The sequence below is a fragment of the Falco punctatus genome (genome assembly GCF_963210335.1).
Source record: "Falco punctatus genome assembly, chromosome: 4".
NCBI classification, from domain to species: domain Eukaryota; kingdom Metazoa; phylum Chordata; class Aves; order Falconiformes; family Falconidae; genus Falco; species Falco punctatus.
Window position 1 is genome coordinate 39723013 of NC_137583.1, and position 20619 is coordinate 39743631.

The 20619-nt window shown below is 38.0% G+C and overlaps 1 protein-coding gene across 7 annotated transcripts in view; it reads left to right on the forward strand.

Annotated features, from left to right (window-relative positions):
* Positions 1 to 20619, forward strand: part of KATNIP (katanin interacting protein) — a 69646-nt gene that overhangs the window by 41224 nt on the left and 7803 nt on the right. For all 7 annotated transcript variants that reach the window (XM_080384513.1, XM_080384514.1, XM_080384512.1 and 4 more), the window contains 9 exons: positions 2926 to 3103; positions 5561 to 5726; positions 10554 to 10711; positions 11038 to 11102; positions 12284 to 12394; positions 14243 to 14382; positions 16916 to 17017; positions 17668 to 17828; positions 20179 to 20267. In XM_080384513.1, the coding sequence (XP_080240639.1) occupies positions 2926 to 3103; positions 5561 to 5726; positions 10554 to 10711; positions 11038 to 11102; positions 12284 to 12394; positions 14243 to 14382; positions 16916 to 17017; positions 17668 to 17828; positions 20179 to 20267 (1170 nt within the window). The remainder of the gene's footprint in view (positions 1 to 2925; positions 3104 to 5560; positions 5727 to 10553; positions 10712 to 11037; positions 11103 to 12283; positions 12395 to 14242; positions 14383 to 16915; positions 17018 to 17667; positions 17829 to 20178; positions 20268 to 20619) is intronic.

Here is a 20619-nt window from a genome sequence, read left to right on the forward strand (position 1 = left end):
AAATATACACAGTGCTGTGCCTTAGTCACACATCTGTGATCTGTGACCCACGAAGGATATCTGGATCTGTGAACTTTTTATCTATGAGCATGTCTATGAGCAATTCATACCTGTGAACTTAAGATGCCTTTCCCTCCTCCCATTTCTCAAAGCGGGTGAAAAAAGTGTAGTGAGGGTGTGATTCAGAGCTCAGCAGGTATAGTTTGTGACACTGACAAGACATTGTTAATTGGACTAACTTGTCCCTATCACACATAGGTCCTGAGTTCTATGAGTTCTTGCAGGGAAAGAGCTGAAGAAAGCTAGCTGCATTTAAGGGAGGCTTTCCATGCCTTATGAAATGCAAAACAAACTCCAACTTAGTCTCTTAAACAGAAAAAAACGCCATTAATTGCTACAAGGGCCTGTCTATGTAAACGACCTTGCACAAAAACAACTAGAGGCTACAGCCTCATTTTTGCCAATGATTTCTGCATACCCTGCCCTGCCTGTGTATATTGTTCCTTGTTCTTATTTTGTGGGGTGGTCCCTTAGACCTGGAGTGAGAGTCCTTTTGCTGCTTCTTGTTTTGGGAAATTACTGGAAATTGTGCAAAACTTAGGATCAGTACTGCTTTTTCATCTGGGAATCCTGGTAATAAATTGTGCATGGAGTCACTGAGGATTTATATCTTTGGCCTGTTGTAGGTAGTTTTCATCTCTTTCATCCTGTTGCCAGTCATGATGTAAAGGAGAAATAGTGCCTCAGAGTGTGATGGTCACTGGTACGAAGTCCAGCTAGTGGCTAGTTACTAGAGGTGTCCCTCAGGGAACAGTACTACTATAGTCTGCACTGCTCAGTGTCTTCTTTTTGAAAGAACTTGGTTGATGGGATAAAGTACGGTCACAGCAAGGTTGTGGGTGATACCAAGCAGAGGGGAGTGGTTGATATGCTGGAGGGCAAGGCTGTTCTTCAGAGGTACCTCAGCAAGCTGAAGAAACGGTAACATGTTACCCAGTGTAACCTCATGAAGTTCAGGGCAAGTGCAAAGTGTGGGAGGTAATAATGTGTGCCGCAGGCCAGGCTGGGGGCCAGCTAGCTAAAAAAGCAGCTTTGCATTGAAGGGCCTAAAGTCCTTCAAAGACCACAAACTGAACCAGCCAGCAGTGCCGCCTTGCAGTAAAGGCAGCCAGCTGCCTCCTGGGATGCAAAAATAAGAGTGCAGCCAGCAGGGCAAGGAAGGGGATTCTGCTTGTGTGCAGCTGCGTTTGGAGTATGGGGTTCAGTATGGAGCTCCCTAGAACAAGAAGAAATTTGACATTACTGGTGTGGGTCCAGTGGAGGAGGGTGACCAAGATGGTCAGGCAGCTGGCGTACCTGGCATGTGAGAGAAACGTGGGAGGGCTGGGTTGGTTTGTTCATCCTGCAGAAGAGAAGATAAGGTGAGGGGAGATCTTCTTGCTACCTATAGCCTATCAGAAGGGCATAGAAAGGAGAGGTCCAGGCCATTCTCAGGCATCGACATAGGATCGGGTTGAGAGGCAGCTGAGTCAATGAGGTAGAAGACAAGAACTGCCAACTGGTATTAGGAAATCTTCTTCACCCTGAGGGTAGGGTTGAGAGAGCTTTTGAAATCTGCCAGCCTTGGGAACCTTCAGATTTCCGCTGGATAAGCTCCCAAGAGACCTGATGTAACGGACGTGCTCTGAGCTTGGAGTTGGACTAGAGACCTCCAGAGGTCCCTTCCACCCTGCATCAATCTGAGATTCTATGAAGGCATTGGCATGGTGATGTGAATACTAAACCTTGTGTGTAGCTGCTTTACTCAGTCTTTTCCCTTTTGTTTCAAAATATACGAGAACTCTTGCATACTCGTACACTAAGTGAGTTTCGTTTTAGCAATGGCCTTGGGAATAGCGTCTAATAGCAATGTAGCCATAGCTCCAAACTTGTCAGCTAATAGAACTATTTATTTCTTAGCGTCCTTGCAAATGCTAATGAGATCTTACACCCAAGTGAATTTATGTGCATATCAAGGCTTAGTCTCGCGTAAATTGCTACGGCTATTTAGAGGTAATTGGGCTGGATGGCTTAATAGGTTTAATGCTTGTTTGTTTTACAGGGCATCATGACTACTGGTGCTTCTTTACACATTATCCAACCTGATTATTTCTGGGCTTCTGTAATGTGTGAAACAAAAGATGTTTTTAATTTACAGTGATAGATTTTTGCGGAACCTGACCAGATTGAAATATTACTTGTTATATCTGTATATGCTATTTATATTTTTTCAGTAAGGTGTGAAACAGGTGGATCTGAAGATACACATACAATCTTTTGTCTGCCCAGTTTTTCTTTTGTATTTATTTTCTGGGGATGCAGGCTAATCAACATTGCTGCTTTTCACTAATGCTGTTCCACTAAAATACATCCATGTGTCCAGTTCTGACATGAAGATAGTAACTTAAATGCATTAGTAAACCAACTATGAGTTGATGTTCTCTGACAATTTATGGATTTATGAGAGACTGGATTTATATGAATCTATGTAGTCACTTAGCTGGCAAAAGATGATGGATAGGCTTCAGACTAATAGGTCTTCTCTGTGTCTGCATAATCACAAAATCTTTCATGTAACTGCTTAAATTTATCATTTAATTACCGTCAGTCTACAATCTAAGTAATGAGACACTTGGTAATGTGCTTGATCAGGAGCTGTACAGTTACAAGTGAACAAGATGTTGGTGCCCCACTAAAGGGGTCTAATACATGTGGAGGCAGGTGTGCAGACCAGGACATATCCAATACAGCATATAAAGTTATTTAGTCTAAACACAGTACATATAATGTTAATCACTGGGGCTTGCATGCAGTCTTATATTGTCTCCTTACTTCAAACTAGTAAGTATGTGTATAGATATATCAAATTTATATTCTTTTATATAGGCCTGCAACTGAATTTTACCATGACCTGGGGAGATTCTCATTACCTTGGACTGACAGGATTTGAAGTGATAGGAAAGAATGGTCATGCATTACAAATAAATACAGAACAGATTTCTGCTTCACCCCAAGACTTAAATGATCTTCCGGAGTATACAGGAGATTCCAGAACATTAGAAAAGTAAGTAGCAAAAGAGTTAGATTGTCCAAGCATTTTGGCACCGTTCTTTTTCTTTTATTTTTTTTCTTTGTGCCTGTTGTTTCCACCAATAGTTTTGGAAATTTATCAATTTTAGCATTTTACATGAGACTTTTTAAAGTGACAGAATTATATACGCTTTTATTATGTCAACACATGTTAATGTGAACATGATTTTCATACCGTCACTGCTCATTCTTGGAATGCTACTCGGGAACAGCCTGTTGTAGGAACATGAATAAGATGTTTCCAAAAGACTGTGTTTGAGTTAGGAGATTGTGATATGCCCAGTTGGTATCTCTGCTAACGACTTTCCAGGCAGAAATGTGGGTGCTCTGTAGCATCTGTCTGTGCATATGCAGTGATATTTAGGCAGGATTTCTGGATGATTTCAAGACAAATTTTCAAGTTAGCCAAGGGTGAGGGTGTATTAAGGTGTCATTCTTTTGGCAATTCTGCAGCTTTTGTAAAATTTTTTTTGTTATTAAAATGAAGTTTTATTCATTGACAGTATACTTCCTCAAATTAACTTGTACCTCCTGAATGGCAGCAGTACAGAAATCATATGCTATGGGTCTGGAGAGGACTCAGCATTTGGATGCTACTGAAGTTGCATCCTTGTTGTTTCCAAGTCATATCTCCATTTTTAAAGGGTATTCTCAGCTGTAATCCTGTCCTCTGGCATATTTATGGTCTGTGAATAAGTTTATGAATTAGGGCTTCTCTTTTCAAGATCTTTGTTGAGTCTTCCTTAGAATGCTGTATTTATCCACAGTTCTTTGTAATTTCTGCCAATCTGACTAATACAGATGTCAAGTTTACTTGTATGTAATTCCTTGGTTCTTCTGCCTATTTGTATGAAAAAGTCTTCTGTAGACGTCAAGATCTAAGAAATCATCCCATGAGATCCCCTGTGATGAAGAGTTTCTGGTGGTGGAGTCTCTGTAAGTCTCTCCATACTCCACTGTGATGCACCCAGATGCAAAGAATTCATTTAGCTTTTCTGTTGGTGTTTTATCTTCTCTGAATGCTCCTTTTACTGCCTAGTCATCTGTTGATCCTACAGAATTTCTGGCAGGCTTTCTGCTCCTGATGTATTTGAGGAATTTTATTTATGGTACCTTTTGCTTGCTAGCCTTCATACTCTTTTTTTGGCCTGTGCATACGCATTTAGCCTTCCAGAGTTTATGATCCTATCCATTTAGGGTTTTTTGATCATGAATTTTGTTGAAAGATGGCGTGTAATAACTTTCTTTATCCTGCCACTGAGCCAGGCTGGCTTTGATTTTTCAAGTCCTCCCTCTTTCTAACATCTTTCTTAGTAAGTGGGATTCATTTTTCTGTGTTTCCAATATAATATCCCTTAATATTCTCCCTGCTGTGTGTAACGTTTTTATTTTATTTTGTTGCTTTTTTTTTTTTTTTTTTTTACATCATCATTTTTGCGTAAAAACCTGTTTGGGCACAAGAAATAGGGGCTTTTTTGACTTTTGATATTTCTGCAAGCATGTTGAATTTGAGTGCACTGCAGTGCTCTTCAGCTCTAGCATTTGGAGTAAGTCCTGTGTGCTATTCAGGACCAAGTCAAGGATTATATCTTCTCTCATGGGCTCCCTAATCAGTTCCTCTCTGAAAGGGTAATTATTCAAATCTTTTTCTTTAAGGAAATGCCAAGTCTGGCACTCATTCTTCCATTAAACTTTTAAATAAATAGTAAGTACACAGGGCAGTGTACCAAAGTAATTACAGAGGACAATTAGTTTATATTCTCCTTTACTCCATCTTTGTATGCTGTAGTTTGTGGTAGGAGAATGTCAGGATTCCAAAATGAGGAAATAATGGAATTAACTTTATCTAGTCAGCCTGAAGTCTATGCTATTATGAAAAGACATTGTCATCCTGGTACAAAGCTTTTTGGAAAAGTAAGAATGTGCCAACCTGTGTGCATGAAGAAGGATGTGAAGAAACTCTGCTCCTTCTCTGGGTTATCCAGCTGCCATCCAGCAACTTGTTGGATTCGGTGTGGTTGCTTTGGCATAGTAACACACACCAGTTCAGGCATGGTACTATATTAATAAATTATATTGTGTCTGGGCCTTAGAGTTTTGCCTTTGGCCGTTTTGGTACAAAGGTAGTTGAGCTTTCCTCTACCGGCTCCTGTTCACACAGGGAAAACCTAAGGATTTTTCTGTTTTTCCTCAGGGAGACCCAACTAAAGGAAATACTGTCTGTTCCCCACCCCACCCCACCCCGCGTCTTTAGTTCAGCAATTGCATATTATTTTTGATGTTTACTGTGCTTTTTAATTGCGTACACATGGGCACATTAAGCCCTGGAAGCAGGATCTAGAAAAAAAATAACACCTAGTAAAGTACCTGATTTTCATGAGAAAAGCAGGCTTTTCCTTTTTTTGCAGCTAATGGATTTTTCTCTTTGAAGGTTAATAGATGGGACTAATATCACAGTAGAAGATGACCATATGTGGCTTGTTCCCTTCTCTTTTGGAGAAGATCATCTGCTCACAATCCATTTTGATAAAATTGAAAGTATTGCAGGGCTTCGCTTTTGGAACTATAATAAATCTCCGGAGGATACCTATAGAGGGGTAAGTAAAAGAAAAGGAGCACTGCCAGCAAAAATATACGGCAGTGCATTGGAAAATTGGTACTGTGATAAATGAATATAGCTGCCTTAATGGAACACCATAAATCTTTCTAGATTGTCTGAGTCTGAATTTTGTGGCAGGTGTAATGCATTTCTGTCTCCACAAACAGCAAATATTGAAAAAAAGCCAGAGATAGTTTAAAGAAATCTTCACAGCTGATTTTTCTAAGAGACACATACAACAGCACATATTATTTTCAAAATACATGATTCTGAAGTGGTATCCCTCGGTATCTAGTACTTAGGCCTACCATATGATTCTTTATTTCCTGGAACACAGGGAGTGAGAGAGCACAGACGGTTCTCTAACAGAAATTCTGTTTAGGTAAGTTACAGAAGGCCAGTCAATCAGTCTTTTCCAAGAAGCAAGAAGAGTCTCTAGAACTCTAACATTTATTAGGGAAAGCTGACATCTTCAAACGGTTTGGCTAAAGTAGTTTAGCTAAAACTGTCTCACATACCTCCTCTCTTCTTTTTCCAAATAGCTTGGTTTGTATTTTTTTTTCTTATTGAATACTGGGAATTGACTGGCAATTGATACCTGGTAGAGGTCATGTTACATCTTGCTGGCACTCTGAGTTTTGCTATCCCTCATTTCTCTGGTTTTTCTCAGAAGCTATACGTACGCTTGTAATGATAATGAAGAAGTAGTTGCTGTTCACAGCACAGACAGTTTAGGAATCCATTTGTTTCCAGATCTTCCCCTTCATGTGTAACTGTTGCATTCTTGATGTCTAGACTCAGTCAGTAGATAAGAAGAAAAATGTTGGTATGTATTAAAACAGGGAGAGACAGGACAAGGACAAAAAGGGTCACTTAAGTTCTGGAAGAAATTTTAGAATTGAAGTTGGAGGCACAGATCCTTCATATGATTGGGCAAGATAGTGGCAAAAGTGGCAGAACTGCTTCTTTGTGTAAATTTACCTTCCAGGAACTGCTTTAATATGAAAACTACATAAATGCGTGGAGAGGTGTTTCCTCTCCACAACAGAGCCCTGTCATCTTTTAGTATCAGCATGGGGTGTTGTTGAGTGCCAAAGGCTGGCCAAAGACTCCCAGAGGGCCAGAGTGTAAGTTCTTTAATTTAAGCCACAAATGATCTACAGATTTTAACATATGGCACCTGGTTTTGTAATACATTGCATTAACCCAACATGTTTGACACATGGGAGGGTTCAGGAGCATGGTGAGCTGCCCATCTAAACATAACCCCTGTATAACAACTAGGGATTTTTAGTAAAATCTGTGTCCTAGTTTTGTCTGGGATAAGGTTCATTTTCTTCCTAGTAGCTGGTACAGCGCTGTGTTTTGGATTTAGTGTGAGAATAATGTTGGTCACACCCCGATGTTTTAGTTGTTGCTGAGCAGTGCTTACTCCAAGTCTCAGACTTTTCATCTTCTCATGCTGCCCTGCCAGCGAGCAGGCTGGGGGGCACAAGGAGCGGGGAGGGGACACAGTCAGGACAGCTGACCCCAGCTGGCCAAGGGGATGTTCCAGACCATATGATTTTATGCTGAACCATAAAACTGGGGGGACTTGCCTGGGGGGTGGCAGTCCCCCGCTGGGGGACTGGCTGGATGTCGGTCAGTGGGTGGTAGGCAATTGCATTGTGCATCACTTCTTTTGTATATTCTTTTATCATTATTATTATTTTCCCTCCCTTTTCTGTCCTATTAAACTGTTTTTATCTCAACCCACGAATTTTACCTTTTTTTTCAGTTCTCTCCCCCATCCCACTGGAGAGAGGGAGTGTGTTCAGCTGCCTGCTGGGTTAAAACACAACAATCTGTTACTTAGTTGGTATGATTTGGCATAAAGAAAGGACTCTTCCCTGTGAGAGTGGCACAGCTCTGGGACAGGATGTAGTGATAAGAAACTTTCAAAACTAAATTTGACAAAGCCCAGAGCAACCTGATTTACCTATGCAGGCTGCTCTGCTCTGAGCAGGAGCTGTGACTGGAGACATGCAGAAGGCCCTTCCAACCTAAATCTTTCTGTGATTCTGTGTACAAAATGCAATATGAAGAACTGTCTCTTAGGTGGTGATGTGGAATGTTTTTGACTACTGTTGTAAGCCCAAGCTTCTCCAAGGCAGAACAGGGGAGAAAAGTTTGAACATGAATTTTCATACCAAATCAACAAACTGTGTGTGTGTCACAGTTATTAAAAGGAGGAAAAGAAACAGCTAAATCCCTAAACCCTAACATGGAATTTGGTCTTTGGAGGCCAAACCAAGAAAGAAAGGAAGGTATATTTTCACAGTTTACTTTGCTAGGTAGAAAAAAAGAGGTGAGTCTGATGAAGTGTGCATGCAGGTGGCACACTTAGTGCTTACAATTTAAATGAGGAGTTCATCCCTCAGTCCTGTAAAAGGATGAAATAAATTATTTGGGAAACTGAAGATGCAAGGTATCTGCTGGGTCACAGTAAAGAGGCTTTAGACTGCAAACCTAGGGCATCATGACATCTGTCTGTTGAAGTATTGCTGTTCCTGCTAAGAAACAGTCCTGGGTATGAGATATAATGCTTTTGCCAGGCAGCTGTAGACTGGTGGCTTCTATTCACAGCTTTAGAATGAGAGGGTAATGGCAGTGAACTGTCAAAATGAAGGCTTGCGTGCTATTTCCAGCTGTATGAAAAATTACCTTGTGAAAGCTTTGTTATGTGATTTGTAAAATGCTATGTGTGACGGTTGAGTGCCTTCTCAGATGATGAAAATTACTTAGAAATGAGGGCTGTAAGGGCACATAAATATAAGCAGCTGTGGTATAATAGGTAAGATTTCATCTCTAAGTCTCTAGACTTCCCATTCAATACGTGTTTCCTAAACTAAAGTGTATTTCAGTGGATTTTTCACTACCTCTCCTTAGCCTGGCAGACTGATTCAGCTGGAAAGTAGCATGCAGAAAGGTTTCTGATATGAAAAAGATATTTCCTTTCTTTGCTCCCAAGCATATAAAAAGCGAAACCAGAAATCGTTATTTCTCCATGCTTGGTACTCAAACATTCTCTCCTAATTAATCTTCATGCTGTTTGAAAATGAACTGAGCACCTCCTTAAGTCTAGTACAATACCTAAGGTTTGCAAATAAAAAAAAAATTGTGTAAAAAAAAAAAAAAATACTGAAAATTATTTGCTTTTGGGAAATTGCATGTGTAAGTTACTGAAATTGTAACTGAATAAAAAATCATTTACAAATGGAAAAAGTATGAAAACTGTTATGAGTATCAGGCAAATAATAATATATAGACTACAGAAAACACTGAATGTTTTTTAAGTTCTCCTTAGATAGACACCTGAAATGGGAATTTTAACTATAAATATTGCATATAGATTTTTAATAGAAATCCTAATAATGAAAATTAAGTATTTGGCTACAAAACTAAGGTAACCACAAATTATCACGTATACATCAGTCAGTACAAAATCCAAAGATTATAAAACTGACTCATATTACCTTTAGACTAAATTAAGTCTTTTGTTAACTAAGTGAAACAATTTTGGTTCAGTCCATTAATCAGCAAGCTTTAATCACAGTGCCAGTTTTAAGGTCATCTTGTTATGTTTTACAGGTATCGTTCCTTCCTTAACCAGTAGTTAGTGGAAGACTCAGTGCAATAAATGCTGCTTGTTTTTAACATTAGTTATATTTAACATATTTCAGGGCAAGATGCAGTGATAATTATTGCTGCATGATTGAATTTTTATGTGCCTGGGATCATGCATACACCAGATGGTGCTAATGGGGGAGGGTGAAGGGGCCAAAACTCCTGCATCATCTGAATAAGTATGCCTGAATTATTTAGTTTAATCTTCAGAGATTGTATAAAACCTGCATGCATCTATGACGTGGACAAGGCTCAATTCTTTCTGCCTGGTATGGGTACCTCTTCTTTATTCATATGCCCTTAGGTTGCATAAGGACTGCTTGGCAGATGAGTTTGCATCATCCTGGAAAGTCCAAGTGCCACCTGCCACAAAGATAAATAGAACTGGTGAAACACTGACTTTCTCTAAATGCAACAGAGATACAAAAAGAAACTGCTCTTGAGAGACCCCCAAGATTTATGATTTTTTAAAGGCTAGCTGCAGCCAGTGCTGAGCAATCAGACCTGATCTAACAGTGTGTTCAGGTGCATGATGACTGTCTCCTCAAATCACCTTTGTGACATGTTCTGGCCTGAAAGCTGTCTGTCCATTCTGTTGATGTGTGTATGTATTGCTGCAGGCTCAGGAATCTTGGAATCATAGGATCATTTAGGTTGGAAAGGACCTTTAAGATCATGAAATCAAACCATAAGCCTAACCCTGCCAAGCCCACCACTAACCCACGTCCCTAAGCTCCACATTTACATGTCTTTTAAATACCTCCAGGGATGATGACTCAACCGCTTCCCTGGGCAGCCTGTTCCAGTGCTTGACAACCTGAAACTTCAGTTTGTTGAGATCTAGTGAGACCCAGTAATTGAAGGATCTCTTCAATACTTTTTTTTTTTTTTCCTTTTTCCCCCAAATCCTCACCTCTCCCATCCCCATCAGTGTCAGCTGTGATGCTTTGAATTGCATACCACAGGCTGCAACTGCTATCTGCTGGTTTGGGCTTTGTTTTTGCCAAAGGAAGTCATACTACAGAGCAATGAAACAAATATAACAAAATCACTGAAATGATTTCAGCCTGTGAAGTGAATGCAATTGTTTTGGATCTATTTTATTTTATGTAATATCATTTCATGTCATGTAATCTTATGTTATGTTATTTTAAACAAGGCTAAGGTAGTGCATGTGTTGCTGGATGGTCACAGCATCTCCCCACCAGAAGGCTTTCTTATCCGCAAGGGACCAGGCAACTGCCATTTTGACTTTGCCCAAGAAATTCTCTTTCTTGACTATCTGCAGCCCCAGCTGACTAATAAAGTACAAAGGAGGTAAACTGGGATGTTTTTGTTATCTGAACCACGCAATGTCTCTTAACTGTTTAGTATTTTTTCATATTCTCTGTTGAAACCAGTTGTATGAGGCACCTGGATGAAAATACAGAGCATTTAGAGAAAAATGCTTAATTGGGTTTTAACTATATACTGTTAACAAGATTTCATTGAGATTAGAGGACAAGCTAGTCCATAATTGCAGGTGGTGGGGTAGGGGGTGGTGTTTGTGAAAGCTTAGTTCTTTGGTTTTGTTCTCTTCTTTTCTGAATGAGCCAAAGGTGCATAAAGAAACTGTTTTGTCTGGGTTTTTTTTTTTTTGGCAGGACTGCTTCAAAGAGAATGGAACAAGCTAGTATGGACTATGAAGCACCGTTAATGCCATGTGGTTGTATCCTTCTCTGTCGTTTACTTACTTGTTATGTAGAATATTTTAGTTATATACTGTGGTTATCAGTCCTGACCTTTTTTGAATCCAACAGGTTTTGGTGCTTTAAGAAATTAACAGGATAGCAAGAATATGAGAAAGGCTTCCATTAAGTATGGATTAAGAATAAATAAATAAATAAAAACGTAACATATGTATGAACTGTTTTCAGATATTCTGGTAGCTTTTTGGCCTGCCTTTTATAATCCACCCAAGCTAGAGCTAAAGCTCAGTAAGTGTAGTATCCAGCAAGCCTATCAAAGCTAGAAGTAGTCTTCATATTTTTGCGTATGTTTGAACGTTTGTCTCGTTTTATATCTTTATTAAAGTTGACCAAACTGTGTAATATTTTTGCCATTTTTCTTTATGTTGGTGGCTTTTTAAGCCTACGTTTTCCTAGATAAGTACAGCCTTTTCTGATAATACTTACTGTTACGCCATCAATCTATTTGATGGGCTTTTAAAATCCATTAGATTATTCTAACCAAGTGTGGAGAGAATGAAGTCTCAGCAATATGAAGTTCCTGCTGGTTTCATGAAAATCAGTGTCTGGGTAGAGCAAAGAGGTACAAATGACTGCTCCATTACAGAAATGGACAGCACAGGCTCCATCATTACCTGTTGTGCCATTCAGTGTAGGGGAGTATTTTCTGCCCAGTTATCACCCATATAATTCAAAACCAGGCAAAGGAACATTCAGGAAACATTAAGGCAGTTAAGGCTCCACATGGGAGCTGTGGTGTTAAAAACTTGCAGTGTACAAGAATAAGACACACACTGAAAAGATTCAGTAGTTCATCTGATGGAAGAACGTATATGAACATACATATACATGAACTTGTATATGTGTAAACAATTACAGACTTCTGCCTAGTTGCGTCACCTGCAGATGATCATTTCTATATGTATTATCAGTGTTAGAAAAGGCAGTCTTCTTCTCTTAAAATAGTTTTATTCAGAGAGTTTTAAGACATAGTAAAGTCAGAAGTGAAAAACATATTTTTTTTCACTCCTGTAAACTGCTAATAAGAGTGTCTGACATCGAGATATGGGCTGCACAATAATTTTTGAAACTGCAAATTAAATAGTCTCTTAGGACAAAGTATCAGTATTGAAATTTTCCTTAACAGCTTTTTGCTTTTCAGTTGTTTTCCAGTTTCAGCTTTTGACAAGTTGGGGCGATCCATACTACATTGGTTTGAATGGACTTGAGTTGTTCAATGAACACGGAGACCAAATCGTACTGACGGAAAACAGTATCCTTCTAATGACCAAGTGCCTCTATCCTTGCTTGCTCCCTGGCAAATTATCATATAGCATTGCTTGCTGCTTCTTCCAAATTGCCGGTTTATCCCCTGTGATTACTCTGGCTGTACTTCTCTATATTTGCGTGATGATACTTCTTTCCATCTTTTAATGTATTCTATATACTTTCAGAACATTTCTTCTCTGAATGGGATGCACCAGCAAAGCAAGGCAAGGTTAGAGAAGGGAAAGCTTAAGAAGGATATGGGTGTTTTTGCTATCAACATTTATTTTTTCTATGGTGTGGAGGTACCAGGAAGTTTGATGAGTTATAATTTCATAAGGAAAGGTTGAACTCAGTTATTTGTTACGGAATCTTTCATTGTACCACAAGAAAGAAATTTTTCATAACTCTTGTTCTGGAGCTTTAGGCTATTCTAGACATCCGATCCCGTCTTGAAGATAAGGGCTGAGACTTTGAATTTGATACAGTGTTCCCTGGGTAACCGACAGCAGGAACAAAGGGCGTGTTTGAAAGATTCATAGTAATCAGGGTTACACTTCAGTGCTCTGTATCAGCTGAAGTCTCTTAAGAGCTAAAAGCTTCATACACCAACATACAATTCACGTAGTTCAGTCACATGGAAGAAACAGTTTCTTAGCCAACTAGGAAGGGTAAAAACCATGGATGCTGCATGAATTGTACATCTCTAAGGATCCTCGTTGCCTAATAAATAGAGGATACATTGAAAAAGGTAATAAAAGCTTTTTTTTTAAAAAAATTGTGTATCTTGTATGATACGTGATGCAGTTGAAACATCTGTAATGGAGAAGCATTTTGAAATTGAAAAGTGGTAACAAATTGTTTTTAAGAACAAAGGATCTTTAACTTGGGTTTTAAATGGTATGTCTTTACAGTACAATGCAATGCCAGGTAAAGATACCTCCGCTTGTTTTGAATGATGGCCTGTTTCTGCCTGTACAGTAGCGTTGCTTAGATATATTAGGATCTCCAAAAGAGGATATTTGTCTTAGTGCAGTACTAGATGTGATAGTTCAGTACTGAGTCTGGAGTAAGCTTTTCTTAAACAGTTGAGGCATTGCCATGTTGTTACTTAAATTCTTTATAAATACTTACAGACTGAGGCCTTTTAGAAAGCAGGAGAAGGGGAAGTTAGTGTCTCTCAAACTGGATTGCTAGGGATTTATAATTCTGAAGACAGTGTCATCCATTCACATTCCTTTGCATGTCTTGAACATACATATGTTTTTTACACAAATGTTCTCTTATAGAGAAAATGTGGTTAGCAGTTGTCTAGAAAGCCTGTTCAATAGGAGGTTTAATCATTCCCTCTCAAAGAACTGAAAGAAGGCCTTATTAAACAATTACTGCTTTTTATCAGAAACTTTGAGGAACTCAAGCAAAAGCTAATCTGATGGATGGCTACCTCCTGCAAGGAAGCTTTTCTTGAGACATGTTTTATATGAGGAGTTTTCACAAGTTCATTCTAAGAAAATGGGGCTTCGTCACAAAAAAGCTGGGAGGTGCATGTTCCTGATGAGGGAACTTTGTCCATGAAGTCAAAGATACGTATTTGAAAATAAATGCAGCTAGGTCATTTATTCCTATTTTAAAAATAATTTTTTGAATGCCAGAATTTATAAGGGTTGTCCTGCTTTTAAAAATGTGCCTCCAGGCTTCTCATCTACCTATGTGAAGTGCTCAGAGTATTTTTAAGTTTTACTGTGGTAATGGTGAATACTTGCTCATGGAACCTGGAAGAGCAAGCGTGAGCTTTTAAATACGCTGTTTCTGAAATGCTCTTTTCGGTTGTTTGCGCTTAAAGTTTTTTTTTCAGATATTGCTGCTTTTCCAGATAGTGTCAACATTTTAGAAGATGTGTCTGGAGACATCCGAACTCCAGACAAACTAATTGACAGAGTAAATGACACAACTGATGGCAGACATATGTGGCTTGCACCCATTCTTCCTGGTTTGGTACATTTTCTCTTTTCATATCATTTTAGTGATGTGCGTAGATGTAGCTAGAAGCATAAAGGAAAGGAGAAGCATACATAATTCTTAGGTAAATTTGATATTAGTAAATGATGCTAAATCAGTGCATTTTAGAAGTTCTTTTTATTCCAGTTTCTCTTCACTGCACACATAGCAGCAGTATAGATTTCCCAGGTTTGTAATCTCCTTCTGTCTCCATGGTGCAACAGCAGAAGAATTTCCAAGGCTAGATGTTTTTTCAGTTACTAGGATAAAGATACTGACAAAGGAGTTTAATATGTGTGTTCTGTGCAATAAACACCTTTCAAATGGGAGCAGACTAGGATCTTAAATTCGTTTTTACAAAAAGCAATGAATATTGTTCCAGCAGTGAGAATTTTTTTAATCTCATTATCTGTGTTGAATTCAAATTCATAAATTAGAGATGACAGGTTTAGTATTTCATGTCCTAAGGCCCCAAATGATTCAGCCCTTTTAGAAGCACCATGTTTAAATTATGGGATATCAAATCTACAAACAGGAAGAGCAGATAAACTTAGAGTTCTGACTTTGTTTTAGGAGAGGACATTTTTTAGGGGCCTGTTATGAACTTCATTAAGATGTGTTTAATTCTTAGAAGAGGATGGATTTCAAAAGTAACAAAATGTAAACCTGACATGTGATATGTTGTAGCTTACTGTGTTGGAAAAATCCTTACTCCATATGTTAGAGTTATTGATTAGAATATTAAAAGCAAAGAATTAAGTCAATTTTGAAAATACTTCATGTATCATTGTATGTTGTAATGCAGTGGGTATAATAAAGATAACAATTTTAAGTATAGTTGGGAATACTGACCACTTGCATTGCTTAGGAAAACGGAAGGTCTATGTAATTAATGCTTGAGGCTCCTACTGTGTAGATCCCACATCTTGAATCCTGGTAACTAATTTCATGGGATGCTCAGATATCCATTATAACATTGTGAGTCTGGGTTTGCTCATGTCCTTATGAAAGACATGCTCGCAGAGGCTCTTTCATTTTGACAAACAGGAAAATACCAGTACCTGGAGTTCCAGCACAGATAGATGCATACGCTGTTTTGTGGTGTTGTGTCTGACACCAAAATACTGTAGAAAAACATAAGGCAGCAGTATAAAAAGGGTAAATTGATAAAGTGTGTTATGCAAGAGGAAAGAGTAAGCAATATCATGATGCTTTCTGTCCTTGAACTGTAGCAAATTACCCCTTTTCAAGATCCACATAATATTTTTCTTTCTTGCGTGGTATGGTTGTACAGCCAGGAATTGCAAATGGATTAAGTGATCAGCCTATTCATGATCATCCTCTGTAGTTGGGATGCTGATCCAAAGCTTGTGTATACTTACATCATCACTGCTAAGCTGCTTTGAAACATGCCAGTTGCCTAGAAAGCTGAATTAAGTTTGTGCTATACTGGAAGGTTCGAAAGCTTTAAGGAAATTTTATATTACAGCCTTTCTTTTCCTTTCTAAATATATCTTCCTTTTTAATTCTAAAAGTGGTTTTTGTCTTTTGCAAATTTATTACTAATGCAAGCACAATTGGAATTCTTTGTTTCCTGTTACTGATTGTAATTTTATTTATTCGTTTGAATGTATTTTCCATCAAATCTATCATTTGATGTGAGACTAGCAATTGCCATCGAACGCTATGCCCAGATTGTCTTCTGGAAAATCACAGGCAGAAACATTTATATTGATCGCATCTCCCTTTTTTTCTTCAGTTTAAAAAAAAAAAAAAGAGCATAGTGATGTGATACAACTAACAGTTATCTTCTCCAGTGCATCAGAGGATTACAACTTCAGAGGATGCTAGAGATGAAGCTGAAGATATGTTGGCCCAAAATTGATCTAGTAGCTCATAAAAGGAATAACATTGAATTAACTGTAACAGGCAAGATTGGTTTCCTACAGCCTAATCCTTGGTCTTTACATCTTGACGTTAATGTCACTGAAAGTGAAATGAGTAACACCTCTAGCAGTAGTTGTTTAGCAAGCATCTAGAGAATTGTCTCTACATTCCTACTGCTGTACCTCAGACAAAAATTGCAAAACTTGTGCAAGAGTTTTCAAAGTCAGAGGGTACAGGAGAAAGTTCAGCCTTGCAAATAGAAAGGTGGATTCCGTTTGTATTTGGGGGAATGGAATAGACACCAGCTTGTCATATCCCAAAGCACATGTCTGATGTGAAATAGTCGTCAAAAGTGTCTCTCGACCTCTCCTCCAGCTGATTAGCAGCATGACTGCCCAGGATGGCAGGCTCGGGGTAGGTGCTCTGAGGAGTTATACTTACGTGTGCGAGGGCAGCGCTGGGGTAGGCACAACATCTGTGAACTATCAGCAGAGATGATAGCAGAACTTAAATCCCTCGCATCAGTTGTCTGTCTCCTAGCTATATCTCTTTAAATATGCACCCCTTTTGATGCAACATGCATGAGAATTTAATTTCTTTGGGCAGTTTGTGCTGTTAAATATAAATTAATTCTTTTTTACAGGTGAATAGGGTGTATGTAATTTTTGATGTACCTACTACTGTGTCAATGATCAAGTTATGGAACTATGCCAAAACACCTCAGAGAGGTGTGAAAGAATTTGGTGTAAGTAATTTTTGGATGCATTTTGTATGTTCTGGTGAGTCAGCTTACTTGATTTCTGTACTTATTTTCACAGTTTACTGAAGTGTGATTCCATATAATCTCAAAGGATGGGATTCATCTCATTTAACTCTGCATTTAGTATTAAATGACTAATCTATGCCAGTCATCTGTTCTCCCTTTCTTGTCCGGGGGGAGAACACTTTATCTGATATTTTTCTTGGATAATTGTCTTAAGATAGAATAATGCTTTCCTTTTTCCACTGAGTGTAGAGCAGGCCTGGAAGACTAGTTTAAACTACAAACCCAAGTTTTAGACAGCTGAAGTGTGGTGAGATTCATTAATTCTTAGATTTGAGTGTGATTCACTCTAGTTGGTAGAATGGCAATTATGTAAAATATGAAATACATTTTTAATTGCCTACTTGAAAGCTGCATTTGAAACATCAGTGAGAAGACAAAAACCTGGGGGGAAAAAAATCAAAACCCAGCAGCAAATAGAGAGAAGTGGAAGTTTTAAGGAACAAAAGCTAAACTAATGGCCAGACTTGTGGAACAAATAGGGCAAATAATTTCTGGTGAATTGATAGAGACAAGTGGTGAAAGCAGTGCCTGATTTCTACATGTTTTGTTTCTTTCTTAAATATCTTTAGCTTCTGGTGGATGACTTGCTTGTCTACAATGGCATTCTGGATATGGTGCACCATGTAGTGTCAGGCATCCTGCCAACCTGTGATCCAGTGGTCCCGCATCATACCATTCTCTTCACAGATGATGAGAAGATTTGCCTTCAGGAGAAGAGAACTGTTATTAGGTATGTGAGTGGATCTTGACTGGAGGAAAGAATCTTGTTTTCAGAAAATGTTTTTATGTAACTAATGTCAGCAATATGTATATTGCTATAGAAAATTCCCTTCCAAAGCATACTCCGCCTCACTTAATGAGAAATAACCAATAGTTTCTTAGATACTAGGACAAATTGCCAGCTTTATTTGTAAGCATTTCTTAGCAGTTTCTGGGATTCATGATTCATATTTACATATGTTTTTATGGAAGCCTATAGTAATAAACACAAAAGAAAAAAGTTAAGCTTCCTTACAGAAGAAATAATAAATCCCAATGATATTACACAGAGGAAAAATAAATAAAAATATAAAGTTAATGAAAAAGAACAAAACATCAGAAGTAAAGAAAAGAAAGTCCTCTGGTTTGGCACAGATACTAATTAAGGAACCAGAATTCTACTGTTTTGTAAACGTTCTAAAATAATGAACTTCTTAAATGAGAGATTGTGTTCAAAGGAATGACACTTTGAAACCACTAAGTTGGCAATTGCACAGAAAATACGATGAAAAGCAGTGAAAAAATGCAGTTATATTTAGAAGGTCAGGATTGATAGAGTCTAAAAAACAGTCCCTAGCAAGGAAAATAAAGATTGAAAGAATAATTTATTTTAAATGAGATTGAAAAGTAAAAAATTGAAAGCTTACAGAAATAAACACTTTCTTATACATTGCACAGCTAGCAAGTAGAATGTGTTGCACATACATCACTTGGAAAAAAAGACGACAGTTTTGCATTCAAGAATAGCACATGACCCATTCAGAGGCATATTCAAATATTTTGCAGTAAGTAGAAGAAACATAAGCTGTCCTGATGAAGAACAGAAATTCACATTTGCTTACGGGGTTTGTTTTCCTCTGTTTCTCTAAAGTATTGGCTGTTGGCCACTGGTGCTTGTCAGATGTTGCAATAAATTATTATTGTTTGGATGTGTTGTGTTAGAATCATGTTTGTGTACAAGTGTCTGTGTTGTCACGGTAAAATTGGGAGGTAAACAATTTTTCAAGTGAAACTAAACTGAGAATGTCTTGAGGAAATACGAGTTTTGAGAATTTTTTCAGTGGGATATAAAGAGGAGGAGGAGAAATGAACCTTTACTTTCTTCAGCGTAACATATTTCTGTGAGTTAAGTTACTTTATTGGAAGCAGAGGAGCACCAGCTGTAATCATAGATCTTTTTCACGTAACTTTTGTCACATATTTTTACAAAACATAGATCCTTTGATTTAGTTTTAAGCAGGGTATACTTCTGGGGTCATGCAAACTGTATGATCTGTTTTCCAGTCAAGAACATGCAGAGTCTTCTCTTCTAGACTTCTGTGCAGGAGATTTCTTGGTCTTTCTTCTTAACCTGTTTTGCAATCTTCTTTTCCTTCTTTTCACCTACTACCCTACTAAAATATAAGGTACTTCAGCAATAGAAGACATATCCTTTACTACATGCAGGACAATAGTCCTCCATTTAAAAAATGGTCTTGAGCTTTTATGTATTGTTACTTCTGATTTTGGCCCGTTCTTTCACATGTCACTGTTCAGTATTTTATGAACCCTGAACTTGAATCTGATGTTATCATCAATAGTGTAAATTCTGATTTACTTCAGTATAGGTTCCCCTGTTTCTCTCGGACAGTTTGCGAGACATTGCATTTTTCTCCAAAAATAGAAACCTATTTTGTGCAGTATTTGTAGAGAAAAGAAAAATACACTTCTTTTTTTTTCTGAAGACATGGATGTTTTGTTTTTGTCTATGTGAAAGGGAGATGTTATTAGAGATATTTTCTTTAACTTTCAATTCGGTTCACATTTTTATCTGTAATTTGTCTGATTTAATTTAACAATGAAGTTAGTACTTCTTTCCCAAAAAGAAATTGTTAAAATTTTGCAGCAGCCTGTAAACAAAACTTGTAACAGTAAATTAATTCTGTTTAGTTCAGAAAACTTTCAAATAATGCTATATTAACATTACAAAACAGTGTTAAGCTCCATATAGGGATTTTTATACCCTTTTTGTTCAGCGCTGATTTAAAGTCTCACTTTGGTTAATGTGGTTCAAGCTGTGTAGGCAGGCATGAAAACTGTAGAGTGAATATGATGATATTTAGATTTGAATGTGTGCCTGAATGAATGCCACATAAAAGCCAGCAAGAAATCCTTCAGGTGGATGCAGACAGAATGCCTTTCCTTTCTGAGTAGTCTCATATAATGTGGCTTTGTCTAGCCCCCAGGACCTAAATAACTTCTCTGGTAACCTTTTCCATGACTCTCATAACTTTTCACAATGTTGATTATTTTGGCTATTGTACTGATCTTAATCTTTTCAGCAATCACGTGGGAGATCAGGATGTGCGAATGATGAATGAAAATGAGATTGTCACAAACAGCAAAAAGAAGCAGGTTGTGGCTGATCCGGGTTAGTTCTGTCTTCTACAGTTTTCTTTTGCTCATTTTCTACAGAGACAGTATAGATAATGAACATTGTTACAGACTCAAACTGGGTAAAATGGGGAGATTTGCACCTCTTTTATATATTTAGCTCTACTTTTTCTACCATAGAAAGGCAAACCAGGAATGTCATACTCTAGTGGATTTTTATTCTACATTTAAATCTGAAAGTGAATGATACGAATGAAAGATGGCTGTGGCATGTAGTCATACCAACACATACACAGAAGTGCTCAGGAAAGAAACTGACCGAAGATAAACTGAAAACTGGTGTTAATTGTGCAGGTTCATAGATAGCTTTGGGAATAATAGGCTGATTG